A 15,805-nucleotide genomic window follows, 5' to 3' on the forward strand; every position below is an offset into this window, starting at 1 on the left:
AAAAATAAAAATGTATCAGAGCTTCTCTTGTCTTTCTTTCTCATGAATGATCCCTTCAACATAAACGATCCCCTCATGTGCCCCCCAGTCTGTTGGTTGGCACTCACATGCAAGTGAATCAGCACGCTATTAGCAATTACCTTGGCGATATTTACAGCATTTTAATGTCAGTTGTCTATATGTAAATAGAATCTGTGAGGAACGCAGCGCGCCCAGGGCTCCTGCTCCCACTAAAACAGAGCTGTTCCTTGAACACGCCAGAATGCTTCCTACACCTTATATAACTGCCAAAAATATCATTTAAATTGCTTTATGACAAAATAATGAGTCTGTCAAAGATGAGTGGTCAGAAAAACAAATTTGTTCTCCTACACAATTAGAGTTTATAGTGTTGGACAGCAATATCAATCTCCAGTGATTCGAAATTGGATTTGCACGTTGGAGGGAAATGTGTTCTCGTGTGTGCTGTAACCAGGCTGCCTAGGCAGGAAACATTCTCGCAGGTTGAACTGGAAAGATGGAAATCAGATGAGCTGTAGAAACATCAGGATGAAAGTTTCCAAACAGAGAACTGTTGTGGGGACTTGGTGTTGACTTTCACAAGCTCAGCACAAAGCAGCTCCCACAAATAAAATAAAATAAATAAATAAAATAATAAAAAAAAGAAGTCTAGAAAAAACTCACCAGCCTTAACAAGCAGCCACTATTCCCTTCAGGCAGACACCTGTCTCAAGGCCTGTATCCCCCCATAGGTAACCTAGCTGTTCAAGGGTAGTAGGGTCAGCTGCTCAGGAACAAAGTAGAAGCAGGGCAAGCAGACTCTGTACAGGATTTTCTGATATAACCAATTTACTTTCACGTGCTTGTTAAAAGAGCCATGTACACTGACACCAATTAGCAGATGTACCTACACTTATTTCCTTCACCTGTTTCCTTACCACTATGCAGCAGTCTTCCAGAGCCCTAGCAACTTCAGCTTTCCCTCAGCATTTCTTTCTGCCTAGATCAGTTTGCTTTCTCAGAGCGATGTCCCTCCAACAAACCAGAAATCTTCCCCTGCAAGAAAGCAAATTGGTTCCTGTCTCTCACTTATTTCAGTGGTTACACACTCACTGCTTCCTTCTCCTCTGACCCCTTAGGTTATTTTGTGTTATCATGACTGTGTGTATCTTCGTTTCAGGAGTCTTCTATTTTCATCTTCCTATGCACAGAAAAACAACCCATCACTTTTCTTAATAGCAGTGCCATTTAACAAAAACTTAGATCTCTGCATAGCAGGGCATATCTCATACACTGATTTCCAGACAGGTATCTTTCATTCTCCAGGGGCTAATCATGGAAAATTTACTTCACAATTGATGCAAGTCTTTAAACAACAGCATTTTGGAAACAATATAAAAATGAAGCACATTTTCTTATGTCTGGCGTGTCTAATATGTTTTGGTAATTTCCATTTGAACAGTGCCAATCTTGTTTTTCTTTAGAATGAGTGTTGCTCAAATAGGAGCAGTTTCATGTGCCTCATTCCTAGCACCGAAGAGAATACTACACCATCTACTGTATTACAGATTCTTGTAGATTTTCTTCAGCAGCCACTTATGACAACTGCAAGTTTGTTTTACCCTGGGGATATATATGTATGTGACCAGTTGCTTCAGGTCATATTCCTTGCAAATGGAAGTCAGCTTGACAGCTGTTAATTTGCACTTGGCCATTTCGTGTGTTGTTTTGCTCTAATTATTGGTCAGTGTATGGAACAGGTGACAAATGCCCACATGAGAACCCTTTAAATCACTACATGTACAGTCATTAGGAAAACAAACAGCCGGCGTCATTAAATAGCAGTTTTCTCTCCAGCCCCAAACAGAAACAGATTTTAGCCATAGCTGACACTTATTGGAAAGGTATGGGGAAAAAAAAAAGTAACAAAATGCTGCTTATGATGCTAGTTTTCCCATTCTGTACATGTCCTAGTTTCAGGCAAAGAGAGGAGTGTAAGGAAATACAATTTTTCGAGGAACAGATACAGAATCTCATTTATCTAATGATTTTGCACAAGGTTTGATTAGGTGTTATTTCCTGAGTTAAACTAAAACAATACACCTACTAAAATATTTCCTCCGACCTTCAGCTACTACAATTATATCAAATTAGAACAGGGGAAAAAAAATTGCTTTCTGAGCAAGACATTCTTGTCCAGCAAGTGCTGGCAAAACACCATTACACTGAGCTTAGATTTCTCAACGTTCCCTTCTATTGAAGTGTGCCATTGTAGAGGATATTTAATTCAAGCCTGTTTTCTCAGACTCCCAGGGCCTAATTCAGATCTTAATTTGGGCCAGAGTCTCTAAGGACACAAACAGAGAACTTGTTTTTATCCATGAGTAGCAAGTAACGCCTGAATTTTTGCAAGATTGTAGACCTGTCTGTAGTGAAAATTATGAATAATTTAGTTGATCTCAGTGGAGCTGCGTTAGTGAAAACAAGAAAAGATTCAGCATCTTGGAGTCTTGGTGAAATTAGTGCTGTTAGACCTGTGTGAGTTGAAGATAATATAACATGCTGTTTGAGCAATGTCTTGTGAAACAAGTTAAAACAATCACGAGTCGCTATGCCGAGAAGCAGAGTGGTTGCCATAGAATGTGCTTTAGTAAAAATTAATCTCAATTTAAACACAGCTCTAAATAATATCCTACTTCTTTTATTTTTGCCTTTTAAAAACAGGTGTAAGTGCAACCTTCACGCTACTGGCTGTAAAGAAGAAAACAAAAGACTACTTTGTGAATGTGAGCATAACACAACTGGCCCAGACTGTGGAAAATGCAAGAAGAATTACCAGGGCCGACCGTGGAGCCCTGGCTCTTATCTGCCTATACCTAAGGGCACTGCTAATATCTGTAAGTAGCTTTGTATAATAAGAATATTTCATTATTAAAGTTCTGCCCGTATCATGACCCTGAAGGAAGATTAATTTTGGGAAAAGTTTTTCCTTCTTATATGACACAATACGTATAATTTGACAAGGTTAAGAGCACATTAATTGTAAGCATGCATACCTGTGCTATTACCTGCTTGTAAATATTTTGCATGAGAACTGCTTGCTTGCATCCATGGACAAATCCCTGGGCACTGCATAGAAAGGGCTAAGGAATGAAAAAGGGTTCCTTTCACATAAAGAGCACACACAGGAGGGAAAACAGTGGGAATATTTGCCGTACTGCTCCAGCTGAGAGCTCACTCAGCTCTCCACCCATACATCCTTATTGCTTCTGGATTTGAAACAACCTCAGTATCAGGTGAGGTCATTACTGAAATTTTGTCCATTGAAGAAAATTAATAAAAAAAACAAACAAACAAAAAAAAAAAAAACAGACTAAATCCTTGCTATTAATAACTAGATTTAAAGGTTGATAAGGAAGTTTGTCCCTGATGTTGACCTGCAGTCCAGAGTCACATGCAATCTTGTTAATCTCTGTGTTTAAGGGGGAAAGTGAGGACAAAAACTGGATTTTTATATCTGCCTGTTTCCAACTAATACCCATTAAACAACGTGCATACTCACCATTCCACACATACTATTCCAGAACTCTTTCATATCATCCAAAGGAAGTTATTGGCAGCTGCATTTCCTCGTCTTGGACAAGATTAAGTCAAACAGAACACGATGCTGAAAGAGAGGTTGTGAAGACAAACATCAGCATCAGTTCTTCCCTTCATGCATGTATGATATACACAACAATTCAGATCCTCCTAGCCTGAGTAAGACTCAAATTCCTTTGAAGAAAGCATTGAAGAAGATAACAGTTCTTTTGACAGAACTTACTAGCTTCTTTTAAGAAAAAAGTCCAGATTTTTGATCTGATTAAAAGCAAAACATTCATTTCTAGAATATTAGAATATAAAAATTTACAGAAAAGTTATGTGGGAGAAAGAGATATGTACTGCCCTGAATGAAAACTTTAAAACCAGGAGCAATGGGCAGTGCTCAGAATGTTATCTAAGACTTCAAAGCAGCAGCTGTGAGGAATCAAGACTCAAAAATGAGTATCACAGGAAGCAGGACCTTATCAAGTTAAATGTGAGAGTAATAAACCAAGTAACAAACCGTGAAGTGTGGGGGTATGAAATTATGATAAAATTCCTACTGAGTAGAAAAAAATGAAATTTCAAAAGCAGAGGAAAAACATTTTGTAAGAGAATTTACTTTTCCCCATGTTATCAAAAAGTGAACATTGCCCACAGAATTAATCCTTTAAAGTTATGTTTGGAAAAAATGGGGAGATTTACCAGTTTGAATTTATTTTGATATGTATTTCTATACATACACATGTTTATGTACATATACATACCATATATAAACATACATGTGCATACATGTATATATCATGCAGTTGCTACCCAGAAATCATCCAAACAGGGCACAAAATACATCTGAACATGAAAATGACAATTTTTCTAAATGCAGCTTGTTATGTCAGTTACATCATTTTAAATCAGCTGAGATTATACCAAAAGAAAGAGTAGGATTAGAGCATGTTGAAAGGCTGCCTGAAACTTTTTTAAAAAAACTTTCAAGTCTATTGAGTTCCATCAAAATCCAAACCTGTTGCAAATAAAAAGAAGTTTTTTTCCTGTTGAATGTTATCGTTACTATAGCATCATGAACGTGTAACCTTATTTGGGCTGACCAAAGTGCTTCTCATGCCTCAAACTTCAGCAGTGCTCACAAGTAGCAATTTATGGAAAACGGGAAGAAGCAGGTGAAGATAGAAGGATTTCCTGTTTGCCGTCCCAGTTCCGAGCTGTAACATGGCTTTCTGAGCTGGAGCCTCCTGTGGTGCTGAAGAGAGACACAGCCGTCATAAGTTTGATCTCAGTGACATCTTATGGCAACACACTTCACTTTTTAAAGACACGAGTGAGGTGCATTTCCTTTTGTTTGCCTTCATTGTTTTTATTTGGTTAAATGTGTACCTCCCTAGGAAGAAACAGGGAATAATACAACCATTTTTCCATCCATTATACCATTTACAGCTATATAGACTTGGCAAAGTCTGATCTTGTCACATATAAAAGCCACGCCGGATCTCTGATTACCTGTGCTGTTCCTGCCCTCTTCTGATTCTACAAGGTCATTTTTGGAATTGGCGGGGCTAAAACTGCACAGCATGTTCTAGACAAGAGCACAACATGGATCTTTTACAGTGGCATAAAAATGCGTGTGCTTTGTATTTTGTTATGACACGGCTCAGCCCTTGAGTCCTTTTTAAGAACTGGTGTCATGGCGACAACATTTCTTCTGGCATCAAGGCTGACATAAGTGACAGGTTGTGTTACAGTTGTTCATTCAGAAATGTCATATTTGAGTTCCTTCAAAACACTGTTTGGGTGAACACTACCACCTACCAATTCCTATTGTTCAATATTACTTTTGTCTTCTAAAACACCTTCAGGTGATGGGAGACATTTGGAATCTTCCTCAGTTTGTGAGGATCTCTCTAACCTCCTTTGTTGCGAACATCAGTGCACACAATTAATTTTGCATTCAGGATTTTTATACCTTGATTGCCTATCTAACCAATCATCTCTTTGTGAAGCCTTCTGCTTCTGGTGTGTTTATTTTAACACACAAAAAAAATAACTTTTATGTCTGCAGCAAGTTTATTCTTAAAACACTGTGGTTTATATTTAACTTGATATAATTTTATGCATTTTTCCCTATCTTTCTCAATTGACCTAACTTACACTTTTGAGGTGTGTCTTTCTGAAGTCTTCTTTATTCTGCCTGTTAGGCTGGGTTTGTTTTATTTTTAGTATAGTTCATTTTTATAAATTCTTTTGTTTTAAATTTTTTAAATTGCTTATACATAATTATTCAGAGTCTTTCATACACTTTTACTTGTATCTATGCTATCTGCATTACATTTTTTAAGCTGTTAATTTCGATTTCATTTTACCTCACTTCCTCATTTTTATCTGCTCTCTCTCTGAAAGTGAAATATTACTGCAGTGGATTTCTTTATTTATTTATTGGTCTTCTTCCTTCTCAACAACTGTGTTGGCTCACTCCAGAAGTGGTTCTCTGATAACTGTTCCTTGAATCAGGTCCCATGCACTACTAAGATCTAAATAAGCTTCTCTCGTGGGTTTTCTGATTACTCGCTGCAAGCAGCAATCACTCCTGATATGCAAAAGCTGCATTTCTTTTGTCACTTTCTGACTTAATCCACCATGAGTTGCAGTACATGAATGTTTGCATTATTCTGTAATCTCTCTGCATAGGCAATGTAATTTCATTTATGCTGCTGGGTTTCTGTCACCACCCCCATCACGTAATCAGTGATGTAGCCCTAGCACTACACTCTCCCTAGTTAGCCACAACCTCTGGAAACATTTTTGGAAACACATAGGTAGAATTAACTGCCTTATCTGTCTTGACTCTAAAGTTCCCTTGATGTTGTACTTCAGTTCCCTGGGGATACTCTGTATAATTGGTGCTCCAGTGCTACAGTGTCCCTTTGATTCTTTTCCTTCCTCCAAATTTCAGAGTCAACCTTCTTCTTTTAAGACCAAAATATTTTAATTTTGAATGGATTTAAAGGTGGGTTGTTGTTTCTGTTGTTTTGGTTTGTTTTCTGTATGAGCAATTAAACAAGATATAGTTAAAATGCAGGTATATAAATGAAACAGTCAGAAAACTCTGTTTTCACAAGATAAAAAGATCATTTCTCTGGAGGCTTGCTGATTTGGAGGAATTTGCTCACATTCAACAGGGAGCCTAATGACAGTTGCAAAATCCTTCCAAATTGGATCTTTTTTCCACTGTTCTGCTTCTGCCAATAAGAGTTCATCATACCTCTTCAAGCTACAGCTCATGAAATATAAGATCATTCTAGATTATATTCTAGTCATAGTCTAAACCTTGATATAAAGCTGTTATCTATATCCTTCTCATTTTCAGTCAACACAAGTTATACAGAAGAATGCAAAGCACTATTTCTCTGCTTTGCTTGTGAAAGACATCAAATACTCTGTTGTTTACTGGTACTAACAATATTTCCACATTTGTCTACTGCATAGCATTTATTTTATATTTTTCACTCTATCTTATTGACTATTTTGTGATTACATTTATTCCCTTGTGCTGCCACATTCTACGGATAGTTTGTTCGGCAATATGTTTTGACACTCAAAGTGAACTTATTGAATTTCTCTGTGCTTGGTATTACAAGATAGCTTTTCTCCTCAGCAGTCATATGTGTCTGACAGCACTAGCCCTTTTCTTCCTCCTGTTGTTTAGATCATCTCTGGCACTTATGTTCTTTGCTCCATCAGACAGAGCTGTCCAAGACCGTGCTGGGCTCCCATCCATCAATGCCTGCTCGCTTTTTGTCAGTCCCTCCACAACCTGTACCAGAAGTGCCTGACACTGAGCTAAAAAATGCCTCCCAGCTGCTACATGACTTTCCTAACACGTAGTTCAACACGAAACAAAGGATTGACCAGGACATAAGGAACATTGGTGTGGTGTTTTTTTCAGTCAACAGTTAGGCAGATAATCTCAATCAGATAACTGAATTTCTCCTGCAGCAGGTCCCCCCCTCTGATAGCACAGCCGCTGTCTCAGCAGCATGGCCTTAATCCTCCCTGAATGGAAAAAGACTTACGAGGCACCACTGCAGCACAGCTGCCACAGAAACATTTTCTGGCCAAAAAAAAAGCCACTTGAATTATTGCACTGATTACCCTCATCTGTGTTTGTAGTTTTCTCCATGAATATTCGATGACACAAAGCCATCTTGAAGGACGAGCGTAAATGAAGTTGGCGAGGAGATTGCGTGATGGCAGGCTTGCTAATCAGAAGTCTCCACAACATGTATCCCTATAACTGAAAGGTTCATGCATCCAGCTGTCTTTTGAAAGCAGACTCACAATGTAGATTAGTCCCATTTTCTAAGCATCCCATTCTCTCAAGCAACTGGCAGCACCTTTCCAGTGCCCACTTTCGTGAAAGAGGGAGAGGAGGTGGTCCCACGAGATCCCAATTTAGAGGAATGGGACATACTTAAGAGGTAAAATGTTGCTCCTTGACAATTTTGAAAACATCTTTCAGACAGAAGATGGAAGTCAGGAATGCAATAAGTTTCAAAACCGCAAAGCCTCTTGCTGTTCTCATATTGCTTATTAATATTGGCTCATGAAGCTTATAGAAGGTGTACAGCCACAGGAAGATGTCACACACAAGCTGTATGAGGCTGGGAAATTTGCCAGTGGGGGCAAAACTGTAGTATGTTTGGGTAGAAAAACTGAGGAAGACAGAAGTGTCAAGAAAAGAAAACCTGCAACTGATAAAATGACTTGCCTCCTGCTATGCATCCACTGCAACAGTCAGCAGAACATTGCAGGTATATACCTAAAACACAATACACAAAAAAATTCATGCAAAATTTCCTAAGAATTGTGTCTATCGCTGCATACGGCCCTTTGCCTGAAGACAAGTTTGACAGCACATAAGAAGTTTACTCCTGTGATCATAATCACTCCCTTTGAGGGATTACAAGATGCCAGGTTCCTCCAGCTGCTCAGGGCTTTAAATTGCTACAGAATTCAGAACTTCTAAAATTGATGCTGACGATCTAATATTGCAATCATGCCTCAGCGGAAGATTTGCAAAGGGAAGGAAGAGTCACTGCAGGGAGTGCTGTCATGCTGCAGCACAGACAGATACTCCAGCAAAAAGAATCAGAGATGGCATTAACAGCCCTGCTCTAACTATTTCCTATGGATTCCAACTCTGGATTTTGCTCCTGTTTAAGAGTCAAAATGTGTGATTGCAGAATGCATTTACAAGAACATCTCTTTTGTCAGAAAAGCTCTTACACAGCTTTGATCAGCTGTGAGTCCAGTTAATGAGTCCAAGCTTGCACTGCATTACCTACCATTGTATCCTGCCATGCCTCCATAACAGGCAGCCTTAATTCTCAGTCTCCAGGCTGCGTTCACCTCGCCTGGGTAATTCACTGAGCTCTTGGTGACACTCATTCCCTGCAAACATGAGCTGCAAGCCAGGTGTAGTGCTTTGATAGCAGCAAGAGCCTGTCCCTGGCTCCCTGTCGTATGGCAGGTGCACATACAGCTTGTGATGGAGAAGAGGCAGAGGAGCCCATGGGAAAGACAGTAGCCAGGATCGAGTTACCAGAATAATTCCATCCCAAACACTCTCTGTGCCCAGGAAGGCATGCAGCCTGCTGCATTAACTGCTCCACTGGCAGGAAGCACGCACACACGTTGAAGACCGAGGCAATAAGAGGAGCTGCAGCACACAACCTGCCATCAAACAGAAAGCAGCGTGGCCCTTCTCACTGACACCATTCCTTTGTGTTATGCATTTCATACTGATGTGATCTGCACAAGAAATCAAAAACCTGCTTTCTTTGCAAGCATCCAATTTGTGGTGGGGTTTTTTTCCTCCTTTCTCAATAGAGTCATCTACAGGATGACTAATAGCTAAAACAACCCCTCTCTTGAAAAAGGGGAAACAAGAAAATTACAAGGCAGATGCAGAAGACCATATGCAAGGAAAACACCATTTTTTCTTCTCTCAAGTAAAGCGTACATATTTAGATGCACTTACAGTGAACATGTAATATACCGAACTACCACCCCCAAGTCAAGTTAAAAATAATAAATAGTACTGAAGACATGTTCGCCCTGAAATGTTTGCCATTTCAGGGGCAGGATCTACCCCTGAACTTAGCATGCTTTACTCACTCTTTCCTCAGTATAGGACTCCATTACAATTAATAACCATCCTGGTGATTCCACGTGGAAGAAAATTTAGATTGAACGTTGCTTTGGTTTGGGTATACTCAAGATATGTAAATGCAGTCACTCGGTTTTATTTATTTAGCGGTGTGTGCCCGGTTCAGCTCTCTGTAATGTGCTCCCCCCACGAAGCAGCATGCTGTTCAAGGTTAGTCTCCACAGGGAGGGGTAACTGGTATTAACAAAAATCAAGCTGGTTACAGCAGATCACACAAACATGGAAACTCTGTACAGAAATAGCAAAAGAGCTTTTCAAACAGAACCTGAAGACAACTTAGCAAGGTTAATACAGAGCCCTTCAGGCAAGCAGGCTTCTTATTCTCATTTTTCTCTGCCCAGGAAGCATTTACCACTATGAATTCATTGAAAATTTTCAAATAGAGTAAAAGAAGGAGAGCAGACTTGCAGGAAAACCTCTCCTTTTGCTACAGTCTGTTCAGGACAGAAAGGAAAGGGTATTTGTGAATGTGTGTAGGAGAGAAAGAGGTTTGAGGCGGGGGAGTATACCCGAAGGAAATACAAATACAAATTCACAGTGGAAGTGGAAGTGTGAGAACACAGGATCTGTACTTCATCTAATATTTTTGCAGTTTCCATCAGTGTATAAAGGAAAATGAATCCTGCTAATTTAAAACAGCTATAATGACTTGTAAAAAAAAAATGAAAAAAGTTGCTGTTGAAACTTTGGAGAAAAATGTTTGAAAATTGATTGTCTTTCTGACAATTAGGGCAAAGGGACAGAAGTTCTCTTACATTAATCTAACTGAAAATGACAATAATGAAATAAGCACTTCTTGTTGTATTTAGAACAAAACCCATGTTTTCTATTATGATGGCATCCTTATTTAGCTTCTAATACTTACTGCATGATTTTAATATTCTGCAAAATACAAGTTAATCTCAGCAGAAATAGACAAAGTTTAGAAACAGCGTCTGAATGTGGGGCTCAGTCAGCCAGCACTAGGTGCTACCCTCAGTGCAGTGCCTGGGTGTAAAACCAAGGCGCTGCCAATCCAACGCGTGCCCTGGGACCGATGTGGTGAAACACCAGAGATCTATTTATGTCCACCATTCTGCATATGCAATTGCTTTAGCATTGTCCTTGCCATGCCACAGTTTCAAAATGATCCCAGCTTGACTCCACCTCCTTGCTTACACTGAGTGTCATTTATCCGTAAGACATGGCTTTGCTCCAGCATGCCTAACTGCAGAACAAGGTCCATACCATCTCTAAGACAGAACTTCAGGATAGATTTTGAAAGAAGTATAGCAGATGTTTAATGGAGAAACACACAGATTTCTGCAGTAAAATGCATATCATTAAAGTCAGTAAAACTTACCAAAGGAAAACTGTATTTAACTGAGAGGATGTAAACATCCAGGGCTTAAATACTGATCTGCAATTTAACCCTGGAAACTAGGAATAACACCAGCAGCAATATCATTTAATCTAAAGAAAATAGCATTTCAGGAAATATTTCATGTCCACATTTTTGGACATGAAGCTAGACACCTTTCAGGGTAGATATGACCTCAAGCTACACGTCTGGACTACATCAAGCAACATGAGATCCCATATTGCTAATTTAGCAGAGGAGTTTTACTCCTCAGCAGTCCCACCTCTTCTGGTAAATCTCACCTGCCTGTGGAATGGTTTCCTTGCATTAATTCAGCTTAGGAATTGAAATGAAAGCAGGGGGAAAAAAATCAATGATAGGCTTGGTCAATATGACCAACTTAATGCATTAGATTGTTTTGCTCAATTACATTTCTTTTCCATAACTTAATTTAAGTAACCATCAGGTAAAAAAAATGAAAAAAATAGCTATATACAGTTAATGCAACAGAAGGTATCAACTGATTTAAGCAGCTGGCCAAAGCAGTTAGCAATGCATTTATCCCTTGGTTAAATTATTTTCCTAGATCTGCATAATACATGCATGACTGATATTTTTATCTAAAGCATTAAACCTAATGGCTGGTTAGTTCAAATACAAAACTGTTCTGAACAAATTCATGAAGTTCAGAGAGCTGGTATAGGTCCCAGAAATACCCATCTGTCAAGACATTTTAGTGGTCCCTGCACTCTCATACTGAAAAATCCAAAGACTCTGCATTTTGAAAGGGCTGGATGCATATTGGTATGCTTGGTTTTAACTATCCATTGATACAATATTCTGAAAATTAGGAGAAAATTGTTTTCAGAATTTTAGGTGCAATAGTATCGCTGACTACAGCAAACAGCTAACAACACCTTTTCATTATTTTTTTTCTTTACAGGTATACCCAGTATTTCCAGTATTGGTAGTAAGTAATAAAAAACAGTATTGTTTTGCATTGTCATTCAGCTTCTTGGATCTTATTTCCCAACATCCATTTCTGTTGTAGATAATGTTTCTCTGAAATGTGCTCTACGGTGAAGGGGCTATGTATTGGTTTACATTAACACATAACTGTATTATGTGGTCAGAGAGAATGTCACTCCTGACAGCACATATGCTTTCAGCCACAGATTTTCTGATCTGTTCTGATCAGCAGATGAAAGTTGAGTGCTATAAAGCTGAGTGCTATACAGAGAATTAAGACCCTATTCTACAGAAAACATTTGTTGAATATATTTTGCATTAAAAAAAAAACTAGTAACAGAGAAGTATAGGATCATTAATTGTCATGTGTATATGTATGCTTAAATTCAAAGAGCAAATAGAAGAATTTATATAAACACTTCTAATTTTTATGCAGTAGCTTAGCAATTGTAGTGTACCTGTTGGAATCTTTGCATTACCTCCAGTGCCCTTTGAACTGAGCTTTCCTGCACAGGGCAAATAGAAGTGCAGGAAAAAGACTTGCAATAACACTGCTTTTCTGTATGTTTTTAAAGCAACAAAATTTGCACTTCAACTATGACAAAACCATAATGCTGTAAAGAACTGGTATATCAATGAAACAGATTATTCATTATGCAAGAACACAAAGGAAGAGCATGGTAACGCAGCTGAGTTCCACAGCAGAGAAGTGCACATAGCACATTAGCTGCTTACAAATAAAGCACGGAGGTAAAAATGGTATCCTGATGAGGCTGACAAAATATTCCCCTCAGCTTTGCAGAGACTTTAGACAGAACTTCTGTGTGATGCAGGACTATCCCAATGATAAAATACCACAATAGTAAAATACAATTTGCCATACCTGATATCCAGCTGAAAAACTTCCACTAATTTGGGTAAAAGTGCCTTGCTTCTTATGATGCACAGTCAGGTCTGTCAATTTGTAAATCAACTCAGTTTACTGAAGCTCATGAACAGCACTGATTTGTTAAACTCTAGACAGCAAGTTAAAGGTCGTCAAAACTATCCTGCTTATAAATAAGAACAGTGCTAACAGCTGAATGCCATGACATATGTTTTGTAGCTTTAAATAGCAAAACAGCATCAATGACAAGAACCTGCAAATGAAAGCCTTCGATTTTAATAATCTTCCTGCTTCAGTATCTCCTTTGCCATTAGCATGAATGCAAATGCACAAAGATAGGTTATTTGCAAATCCTTGAGTTTATATACATATTTTACAACCAAAAACAATGAACTAAATTAGAGAAAAGCTTATGTCAGTGTTATCAGGAATATCCTGCTATGAATAACAGAAATGGGATGAATGGGAAAATAGGTCTTTGAAGTATGGTTGTGCTATAGTTTCTTAGTATCTTGTTGCATGGACTATATGGTTGTTTTCACTTCACGCTCCATACAGCCTTTGTCACCACATCTACCATTTCTGAGCATCAGCAGATGTTGGCCTTTGAAAACTTAATAGGGAAACTCAAATGCCTTTTAAACAATGGTGACCTGAAAGGATGCAATGTTGACCTCTTTGTGTTTTACACTGGGGTGATTAGTACCGTTCATCTATTAATAATGGAGAAAATCCTGTTTAACATGCCATAGGAAATACAAGAATTACTTCAAGTCTATGCTTTATCTTAAATACTCTGTAAACATCTTGGAGTAATATGTGGTAGAATTCAACAAATTTATTTGCCTACCTGGAAAGGATGAAGCATGAGCATCTCTTCATGAGCACAAGTAAATACTGATAATCTGCTTGTTTTTTTTTTCATGCTTTATTTCTTAAATAGCTCAGGGGAAAAATAGCTCTTCTTGCACAATGCTTTGAACATCTTTCCTATAGGATAGAAATAGCAGAATTATCAGTTAAACAAGGATAGAAGCCATGTATTTATCCTGGTCTCTAAAAGAATTTAACAAAAGTACCATTAATACATAAAACCAAACAAGATTAATTAGTTGTGGCTGCTTTAATGGATTCTGCATTATTTTTTTCTTTTGTCTATATTAATACAATATTTATGTTCATATCAGCAGTGCTCCTCCCCACCTGAGGACAGGAAATTATTCTCAGGAGATAGAGTTAAGGTTTTATTTTGCCTGACTGCAAACAGTACTGTGGGGGTATTGGCTTTTGTGTGCTTCAAGCTTTTCCTCGTATGTAAGACAGGGACAGGAAGGAGGGAAGGAATAAACACTAAACTACCAGCATACAAATAACATGCCACTGCAACCTATATTCATTAGACACTCTTAAGACTGCAATGAAAGCATGCCCAAGAGAAATAAAATATATTTAACTGAGTGCATATATGCATATCGTTCTGGGTCAAAAAAATCATTCTGAATACACAGGATCTTGTATTAAAGCAGCTCATTATTAAAGTTTGAGCACAAAGAAAGAGTGGTCATTAAGTAAACATCCTTTCTGATCATCTAGAAAAAAATAAATCCGAGCTTTCCCATTAAGGTCATTTGTACCTGCTGTTGTCTATCAATGGAGTAATAGGTTCTCCTGTCATTTCCAGCATTCTTGATTCTAGCGCTGGCCCTTTCAGCATTTTTCAGCCATGTTTGAAAAAATACTGGTGAGAGTGTTAGCAATTAATGAGTCCCAAAACCATTTCATAATTTAAGCTTTTATGATCAACAGTGCTTATATACAGTATTTTAATATTCTGAGAACTGCATTGTTTTACTTGCTAAAGTAATCATTGTATAATTTCACATAGACCAACACATCAAAGTATTCGTTATTGTGACCACATACCAAAGTAACTAATTTGTACATGTATGCCTTCAAAAACTTGAATCTTCTAACCTATAGCTTCTATCTTTATTCCTGTAAAGCATAACTCCACTAATTATGCTAAACAGTTTGTTATAAAGGGTATAATTAGATACAGGATAAGATAGACATGATGTGCAAATAGCTCTGTGTGGGTGATTATCACCTTAAAGCCTGCTGGTGGCAGATGAGTCAGAATTTAGAGACAAACCATGCACCCAAGTGCAAGGTGCAATCAAGACAATCAAATGGTATTCTCAGCTTTTTTCACTATATTTCTGTTCTTCTTTATAGCCAATTTCAAATTAAGAGAACTTTTTTTGAACTTGTTTTTTTTTTGAATGATAATGAACGTGAGACACAAAAGTAAAATAGAGATTGAATGGGCACTCTTATTTTCCTGGTTTCTTAACCTTGAAAGATCTGATAGATACATTTTTGCATTTAAAATAGCATTAATATGAATGTAGTTTTATTTGTTTTACATCTTTGTTATGAGGTTTTAAAGTGGTAAATATAAATAGTAAAAGGTTTTGAGAGCAAATACTAGAGGGTTTTTTTGTCTGCATTTTTTTAACCATATTGGAAGTATTGTGGACCTGATTTCGCACCCTGGCACCAACTGGGAAGTTCTCTCATTAAATTTACAGTCACGAGATCAAAACCATTACAGTGCCAAACTCTGGACTAGAGTATATACGTAGCACACTAACATACGTATATGTCAGTAGGATATGAACATAACTAGGCTGTAGTTATTTCTCTGTTACTTGAGGTCAAGTTTTACAGAGATAACTCTATAGTTAAGAGACCCATCAAGATGTTTATCTCCTTCAGAACATGTAAA

General features: G+C 37.9%; 1 protein-coding gene and 1 long non-coding RNA gene across 11 annotated transcripts in view; one reads left to right on the forward strand and one right to left on the reverse strand.

Moving 5' to 3' along the window:
* The window catches only part of NTNG1 (netrin G1), a 159,777-nt gene that overhangs the window by 96,052 nt on the left and 47,920 nt on the right, over window positions 1-15,805 (forward strand). For all 9 annotated transcript variants that reach the window (XM_027463278.3, XM_027463281.3, XM_072041626.1 and 6 more), the window contains exons 4-5: window positions 2,725-2,897; window positions 12,106-12,132. In XM_027463278.3, coding sequence (XP_027319079.1) covers window positions 2,725-2,897; window positions 12,106-12,132 — 200 coding nt within the window. The remainder of the gene's footprint in view (window positions 1-2,724; window positions 2,898-12,105; window positions 12,133-15,805) is intronic.
* The window catches only part of LOC106019800 (uncharacterized), a 39,596-nt gene that overhangs the window by 22,204 nt on the left and 1,587 nt on the right, over window positions 1-15,805 (reverse strand). Inside the window, exons 2-5 of one of the 2 annotated variants that reach the window (XR_011810912.1) lie at window positions 14,652-14,755; window positions 13,868-14,007; window positions 4,674-4,840; window positions 3,563-3,667 (exon numbers count right to left, since the gene is read on the reverse strand). This is a non-coding gene — a long non-coding RNA (uncharacterized lncRNA). Of the gene's footprint in view, window positions 1-3,562; window positions 3,668-4,603; window positions 4,841-13,867; window positions 14,008-14,651; window positions 14,756-15,805 lie in introns of both variants that reach the window. The other variant, XR_011810911.1, reaches the window with a different exon arrangement.

This window comes from Anas platyrhynchos, chromosome 8 (genome assembly GCF_047663525.1).
Source record: "Anas platyrhynchos isolate ZD024472 breed Pekin duck chromosome 8, IASCAAS_PekinDuck_T2T, whole genome shotgun sequence".
NCBI lineage: Eukaryota > Metazoa > Chordata > Aves > Anseriformes > Anatidae > Anas > Anas platyrhynchos.